Source organism: Bombina bombina, unplaced genomic scaffold (genome assembly GCF_027579735.1).
Source record: "Bombina bombina isolate aBomBom1 unplaced genomic scaffold, aBomBom1.pri scaffold_2428, whole genome shotgun sequence".
NCBI classification, from domain to species: domain Eukaryota; kingdom Metazoa; phylum Chordata; class Amphibia; order Anura; family Bombinatoridae; genus Bombina; species Bombina bombina.
Window position 1 is genome coordinate 22,878 of NW_026512984.1, and position 8,490 is coordinate 31,367.

The following is an 8,490-nucleotide window of genomic DNA, read 5'->3' on the forward strand; positions in this document are numbered from 1 at the left end:
TAACACACATATATACATATAACACACATATATACATATAACACACATATAACACACATATATACATATAACACACATATATACATATAACACACATATATACATATAACACACATATAACACACATATAACACACATATAACCATATAACACACATATATACATATAACACACATATAACACACATATATACATATAACACACATATATACATATAACACACATATATACATATAACACACATATAACACACATATATACATATAACACACATATATACATATAACACACATATATACATATAACACACATATATACATATAACACACATATAACACACATATATACATATAACACACATATAACACACATATATACATATAACACACATATATACATATAACACACATATAACACACATATATACATATAACACACATATATACATATAACACACATATATACATATAACACACATATATACATATAACACACATATATACATATAACACACATATAACACACATATAACACACATATATACATATAACACACATATATACATATAACACACATATAACACACATATATACATATAACACACATATATACATATAACACACATATATACATATAACACACATATATACATATAACACACATATATACATATAACACACATATATACATATAACACACATATAACACACATATACACATATAACACACATATATACATATAACACACATATATACATATAACACACATATAACACACATATATACATATAACACACATATATACATATAACACACATATATACATATAACACACATATAACATATATTTATATAACACATTAGTTTCCTATTGCTTTGAGTCTCCCGCGTTCTGTACCATGTGATCACTTCACTCACGTGACAACTCCCTTTGACGTCAGAATGTCATTTGGTGGATCGGGAACTCTGTTAGATAATATAAATTTCCCAGCATGCTGCAGGACGGGTCATGTGCTCACCCTGGTCATGTGACTTACTTGCGGTTTTGTTTTTAAAATCTCAGCGCTTTACGCTTTAACTCGCCCCGCCCATGACAGTTCATAGGTCACTTAGTCTCGTGCAGGAATGAGAGGTGCCCGAAATTACAGGGGAGACTCGTCTGACAGGTGAGAGTGACTGACTGGTGAGTGTGACTGACTGGTGAGTGTGACTGACTGGTGAGTGTGACTGACAAATGAGTGTGACTGACAAATGAGTGTGACTGACTGGTGAGTGTGACTGACTGGTGAGTGTGACTGACAAATGAGTGTGACTGACAAATGAGTGTGACTGACAGGTGAGTGTGACTGACAAATGAGTGTGACTGACAGGTGAGAGTGACTGACAGGTGAGTGTGACTGACAAATGAGTGTGACTGACTGGTGAGTGTGACTGACTGGTGAGTGTGACTGACTGATGAGTGTGACTGACTGATGAGTGTGACTGACTGGTGAGTGTGACTGACTGGTGAGTGTGACTGACTGGTGAGTGTGACTGACTGGTGAGTGTGACTGACTGATGAGTGTGACTGACTGGTGAGTGTGACTGACAAATGAGTGTGACTGACAAATGAGTGTGACTGACAAATGAGTGTGACTGACTGGTGAGTGTGACTGACTGGTGAGTGTGACTGACTGGTGAGTGTGACTGACAAATGAGTGTGACTGACAAATGAGTGTGACTGACAAATGAGTGTGACTGACTGGTGAGTGTGACTGACTGGTGAGTGTGACTGACTGGTGAGTGTGACTGACTGGTGAGTGTGACTGACTGGTGAGTGTGACTGACTGGTGAGTGTGACTGACTGGTGAGTGTGACTGACAAATGAGTGTGACTGACAAATGAGTGTGACTGACTGGTGAGTGTGACTGACTGGTGTGTGTGACTGACAGGTGAGTGTGTGACTGACAGGTGAGTGTGTGACTGACAGGTGAGTGTGTGACTGACAGGTGAGTGTGTGACTGACAGGTGAGTGTGTGACTGACAGGTGAGTGTGTGACTGACTGACAGGTGAGTGTGTGACTGACTGACAGGTGAGTGTGTGACTGACTGACAGGTGAGTGTGTGACTGACTGACAGGTGAGTGTGTGACTGACTGACAGGTGAGTGTGTGACTGACTGACAGGTGAGTGTGTGACTGACTGACAGGTGAGTGTGTGACTGACTGACAGGTGAGTGTGTGACTGACTGACAAGTGAGTGTGACTGACTGACTTGTCAGCTTGTGTTAGTCTGTCCTACTGCCCTCAGTCTGCTTGTGTTAGTCTGTCCTACTGCTCTGTCTGCTTGTGTTAGTCTGTCCTACTGCCCTCAGTCTGCTTGTGTTAGTCTGTCCTACTGCTCTCAGTCTGCTTGTGTTAGTCTGTCCTACTGCCCTCAGTCTGCTTGTGTTAGTCTGTCCTACTGCTCTGTCTGCTTGTGTTAGTCTGTCCTACTGCTCTGTCTGCTTGTGTTAGTCTGTCCTACTGCTCTGTCTGCTTGTGTTAGTCTGTCCTACTGCTCAGTCTGCTTGTGTTAGTCTGTCCTACTGCTCTGTCTGCTTGTGTTAGTCTGTCCTACTGCTCTGTCTGCTTGTGTTAGTCTGTCCTACTGCTCTCAGTCTGCTTGTGTTAGTCTGTCCTACTGCTCTCAGTCTGCTTGTGTTAGTCTGTCCTACTGCTCTCAGTCTGCTTGTGTTAGTCTGTCCTACTGCTCTCAGTCTGCTTGTGTTAAACTGTCCTACTGCTCTCAGTCTGCTTGTGTTAGTCTGTCCTACTGCTCTCAGTCTGCTTGTGTTAGTCTGTCCTACTGCCCTCAGTCTGCTTGTGTTAGTCTGTCCTACTGCCCTCAGTCTGCTTGTGTTAGTCTGTCCTACTGCTCTGTCTGCTTGTGTTAGTCTGTCCTACGGCTCTGTCTGCTTGTGTTAGTCTGTCCTACTGCCCTCAGTCTGCTTGTGTTAGTCTGTCCTACTGCTCTGTCTGCTTGTGTTAGTCTGTCCTACTGCTCAGTCTGCTTGTGTTAGTCTGTCCTACTGCTCTGTCTGCTTGTGTTAGTCTGTCCTACTGCTCTGTCTGCTTGTGTTAGTCTGTCCTACTGCTCTGTCTGCTTGTGTTAGTCTGTCCTACTGCTCTGTCTGCTTGTGTTAGTCTGTCCTACTGCTCTGTCTGCTTGTGTTAGTCTGTCCTACTGCTCTGTCTGCTTGTGTTAGTCTGTCCTACTGCTCTCAGTCTGCTTGTGTTAGTCTGTCCTACTGCTCTGTCTGCTTGTGTTATTCTGTCCTACTGCTCTGTCTGCTTGTGTTAGTCTGTCCTACTGCTCTGTCTGCTTATGTTAGTCTGTCCTACTGTTCTCAGTCTGCTTGTGTTAGTCTGTCCTACTGCTCTGTCTGCTTGTGTTAGTCAGTCTGTCTTACTGCTCTCAGTCTGCTTGTGTTAGTCTGTCCTACTGCCCTCAGTCTGCTTGTGTTAGTCTGTCCTACTGCTCTCAGTCTGCTTGTGTTAGTCTGTCCTACTGCTCTCAGTCTGCTTGTGTTAGTCTGTCCTACTGCTCTCAGTCTGCTTGTGTTAGTCTGTCCTACTGCTCTCAGTCTGCTTGTGTTAGTCTGTCCTACTGCCCTCAGTCTGCTTGTGTTAGTCTGTCCTACTGCCCTCAGTCTGCTTGTGTTAGTCTGTCCTACTGCTCTGTCTGCTTGTGTTAGTCTGTCCTACTGCTCTGTCTGCTTGTGTTAGTCACCCAGCTGATGGTGTTCTCTCCTCTTGTTCTCACTCAGCTGATGGTGTTCTGTCCTCTTGTTCTCACCCAGCTGATGGTGTTCTGACCTCTTGTTCTCACTCAGCTGATGGTGTTCTGTCCTCTTGTTCTCACCCAGCTGATGGTGTTCTGTCCTCTTGTTCTCACTCAGCTGATGGTGTTCTCTCCTCTTGTTCTCACTCAGCTGATGGTGTTCTGTCCTCTTGTTCTCACTCAGCTGATGGTGTTCTCTCCTCTTGTTCTCACTCAGCTGATGGTGTTCTCTCCTCTTGCTCTCACTCAGCTGATGGTGTTCTGTCCTCTTGTTCTCACTCAGCTGATGGTGTTCTGTCCTCTTGCTCTCACTCAGCTGATGGTGTTCTGTCCTCTTGTTCTCACCCAGCTGATGGTGTTCTGTCCTCTTGTTCTCACCCAGCTGATGGTGTTCTGTCCTCTTGTTCTCACTCAGCTGATGGTGTTCTCTCCTCTTGTTCTCACTCAGCTGATGGTGTTCTGTCCTCTTGTTCTCACTCAGCTGATGGTGTTCTCTCCTCTTGTTCTCACTCAGCTGATGGTGTTCTCTCCTCTTGCTCTCACTCAGCTGATGGTGTTCTGTCCTCTTGTTCTCACTCAGCTGATGGTGTTCTGTCCTCTTGCTCTCACCCAGCTGATGGTGTTCTCTCCTCTTGTTCTCACCCAGCTGATGGTGTTCTCTCCTCTTGTTCTCACTCAGCTGATGGTGTTCTCTCCTCTTGTTCTCACCCAGCTGATGGTGTTCTCTCCTCTTGTTCTCACTCAGCTGATGGTGTTCTGTCCTCTTGCTCTCACTCAGCTGATGGTGTTCTCTCCTCTTGTTCTCACCCAGCTGATGGTGTTCTCTCCTCTTGTTCTCACCCAGCTGATGGTGTTCTCTCCTCTTGCTCTCACCCAGCTGATGGTGTTCTGTCCTCTTGTTCTCACCCAGCTGATGGTGTTCTCTCCTCTTGTTCTCACCCAGCTGATGGTGTTCTCTCCTCTTGTTCTCACTCAGCTGATGGTGTTCTCTCCTCTTGTTCTCACTCAGCTGATGGTGTTCTCTCCTCTTGTTCTCACTCAGCTGATGGTGTTCTGTCCTCTTGTTCTCACTCAGCTGATGGTGTTCTGTCCTCTTGTTCTCACTCAGCTGATGGTGTTCTGTCCTCTTGTTCTCACTCAGCTGATGGTGTTCTGTCCTCTTGCTCTCACTCAGCTGGGTGAGAGCAAGAGGACAGAACACCATCAGCTGAGTGAGAGCAAGAGGACAGAACACCATCAGCTGAGTGAGAACAAGAGGACAGAACACCATCAGCTGAGTGAGAGCAAGAGGAGAGAACACCATCAGCTGAGTGAGAGCAAGAGGAGAGAACACCATCAGCTGAGTGAGAGCAAGAGGAGAGAACACCATCAGCTGAGTGAGAACAAGAGGAGAGAACACCATCAGCTGAGTGAGAACAAGAGGAGAGAACACCATCAGCTGGGTGAGAACAAGAGGAGAGAACACCATCAGCTGGGTGAGAACAAGAGGAGAGAACACCATCAGCTGGGTGAGAACAAGAGGAGAGAACACCATCTGCTGGGTGAGAACAAGAGGAGAGAACACCATCTGCTGGGTGAGAACACCATCTGCTGGGTGAGAGCAAGAGGACAGAACACCATCTGATGGTGTTCTCTCCTCTTGTTCTTACTCAGCTGAGGGTGTTCTCTCCTCTTGTTCTCACTCAGCTGATGGTGTTTTGTCCTCTTGTTCTCACTCAGCTGATGGTGTTCTCTCCTCTTGTTCTCACTCAGCTGATGGTGTTCTGTCCTCTTGCTCTCACCCAGCTGTTGGTGTTCTGTCCTCTTGCTCTCACTCAGCTGATGGTGTTCTGTCCTCTTGCTCTCACCCATCTGAGGGTGTTCTCTCCTCTTGTTCTCACTCAGCTGAGGGTGTTCTCTCCTCTTGTTCTCACTCAGCTGAGGGTGTTCTCTCCTCTTGTTCTCACTCAGCTGAGGGTGTTCTCTCCTCTTGTTCTCACTCAGCTGATGGTGTTCTGTCCTCTTGTTCTCACCCAGCAGATGATGTTCTGTCCTCTTGTTCTCACCCAGCAGATGGTGTTCTGTCCTCTTGTTCTCACCCAGCAGATGGTGTTCTCTCCTCTTGTTCTCACCCAGCAGATGGTGTTCTCTCCTCTTGTTCTCACCCAGCAGATGGTGTTCTCTCCTCTTGTTCTCACCCAGCAGATGGTGTTCTCTCCTCTTGTTATCACCCAGCAGATGGTGTTCTCTCCTCTTGTTATCACCCAGCAGATGGTGTTCTCTCCTCTTGTTATCACCCAGCAGATGGTGTTCTCTCCTCTTGTTATCACCCAGCAGATGGTGTTCTCACTCAGCTGATGGTGTTCTGTCCTCTTGTTCTCACTCAGCTGATGGTGTTCTGTCCTCTTGTTCTCACTCAGCTGATGGTGTTCTGTCCTCTTGTTCTCACTCAGCTGATGGTGTTCTCTCCTCTTGTTCTCACTCAGCTGAGGGTGTTCTCTCCTCTTGTTCTCACTCAGCTGAGGGTGTTCTCTCCTCTTGTTCTCACTCAGCTGATGGTGTTCTGTCCTCTTGTTCTCACTCAGCTGATGGTGTTCTCTCCTCTTGTTCTCACTCAGCTGATGGTGTTCTCTCCTCTTGTTCTCACTCAGCTGATGGTGTTCTCTCCTCTTGTTCTCACTCAGCTGATGGTGTTCTCTCCTCTTGTTCTCACCCAGCTGATGGTGTTCTGTCCTCTTGTTCTCACCCAGCTGATGGTGTTCTGTCCTCTTGTTCTCACCCAGCTGATGGTGTTCTCTCCTCTTGTTCTCACCCAGCTGATGGTGTTCTGTCCTCTTGTTCTCACCCAGCTGATGGTGTTCTCTCCTCTTGTTCTCACCCAGCTGATGGTGTTCTCTCCTCTTGTTCTCACCCAGCTGATGGTGTTCTCTCTTCTTGCTCTCACTCAGCTGATGGTGTTCTCTCCTCTTGTTCTCACCCAGCTGTTGGTGTTCTGTCCTCTTGTTCTCACCCAGCTGATGGTGTTCTCTCCTCTTGTTCTCACTCAGCTGATGGTGTTCTCTCCTCTTGTTCTCACTCAGCTGATGGTGTTCTCTCCTCTTGTTCTCACTCAGCTGTTGGTGTTCTGTCCTCTTGTTCTCACTCAGCTGATGGTGTTCTGTCCTCTTGTTCTGACTCAGCTGTTGGTGTTCTGTCCTCTTGTTCTCACCCAGCTGATGGTGTTCTGTCCTCTTGTTCTCACTCAGCTGTTGGTGTTCTCTCCTCTTGTTCTTACTCAGCTGTTGGTGTTCTCTCCTCTTGCTCTCACTCAGCTGTTGGTGTTCTCTCCTCTTGCTCTCACTCAGCTGATGGTGTTCTCTCCTCTTGTTCTCACCCAGCTGATGGTGTTCTGTCCTCTTGTTCTCACTCAGCTGATGGTGTTCTCGCCTCTTGTTCTCACTCAGCTGAGGGTGTTCTCTCCTCTTGTTCTCACTCAGCTGAGGGTGTTCTCTCCTCTTGTTCTCACTCAGCTGATGGTGTTCTGTCCTCTTGTTCTCACTCAGCTGATGGTGTTCTGTCCTCTTGTTCTCACTCAGCTGATGGTGTTCTGTCCTCTTGTTCTCACCCAGCAGATGGTGTTCTGTCCTCTTGTTCTCACCCAGCAGATGGTGTTCTCTCCTCTTGTTCTCACCCAGCAGATGGTGTTCTCTCCTCTTGTTATAACCCAGCAGATGGTGTTCTCTCCTCTTGTTATCACCCAGCAGATGGTGTTCTCTCCTCTTGTTCTCACCCAGCAGATGGTGTTCTCACTCAGCTGATGGTGTTCTCTCCTCGTGCTCTCACTCAGCTGATGGTGTTCTGTCCTCTTGTTCTCACCCAGCTGATGGTGTTCTGTCCTCTTGCTCTCACTCAGCTGATGGTGTTCTGTCCTCTTGTTCTCACCCAGCTGATGGTGTTCTGTCCTCTTGTTCTCACTCAGCTGATGGTGTTCTCTCCTCTTGTTCTCACCCAGCTGATGGTGTTCTGTCCTCTTGTTCTCACCCAGCTGAGGGTGTTCTGTCCTCTTGTTCTCACTCAGCTGAGGGTGTTCTCTCCTCTTGCTCTCACCCAGCTGATGGTGTTCTGTCCTCTTGCTCTCACCCAGCTGATGGTGTTCTGTCCTCTTGTTCTCACCCAGCTGATGGTGTTCTCTCCTCTTGTTCTCACTCAGCTGATGGTGTTCTGTCCTCTTGCTCTCACTCAGCTGAGGGTGTTCTCTCCTCTTGTTCTCAACCAGCTGAGGGTGTTCTCTCCTCTTGTTCTCACCCAGCTGATGGTGTTCTGTCCTCTTGCTCTCACCCATCTGATGGTGTTCTCTCCTCTTGTTCTCACCCAGCTGATGGTGTTCTCTCCTCTTGTTCTCACTCAGCTGATGGTGTTCTCTCCTCTTGTTCTCACCCAGCTGATGGTGTTCTGTCCTCTTGTTCTCACCCAGCTGATGGTGTTCTCTCCTCTTGTTCTCACACCATCTGCTGGGTGAGAACAAGAGGAGAGAACACCATCTGCTGGGTGAGAACACCATCTGCTGGGTGAGAGCAAGAGGACAGAACACCATCTGATGGTGTTCTCTCCTCTTGTTCTTACTCAGCTGAGGGTGTTCTCTCCTCTTGTTCTCACTCAGCTGATGGTGTTCTGTCCTCTTGTTCTCACTCAGCTGATGGTGTTCTCTCCTCTTGTTCTCACTCAGCTGATG

The 8,490-nt window shown here is 47.1% G+C and overlaps 1 protein-coding gene across 1 annotated transcript; it reads left to right on the forward strand.

Moving 5' to 3' along the window:
- Positions 1 to 1,319: 1,319 nt before the first annotated feature.
- LOC128644656 (keratin-associated protein 10-6-like) lies at positions 1,320 to 3,714 on the forward strand. Its single transcript, XM_053697180.1, has 3 exons — positions 1,320 to 1,336; positions 2,619 to 2,877; positions 3,439 to 3,714. Exons 1-3 carry the CDS (start codon positions 1,320 to 1,322, stop codon positions 3,712 to 3,714), a joined length of 552 nt encoding a protein of 183 aa, XP_053553155.1.
- The last annotated feature ends 4,776 nt before the right edge of the window (positions 3,715 to 8,490 follow it).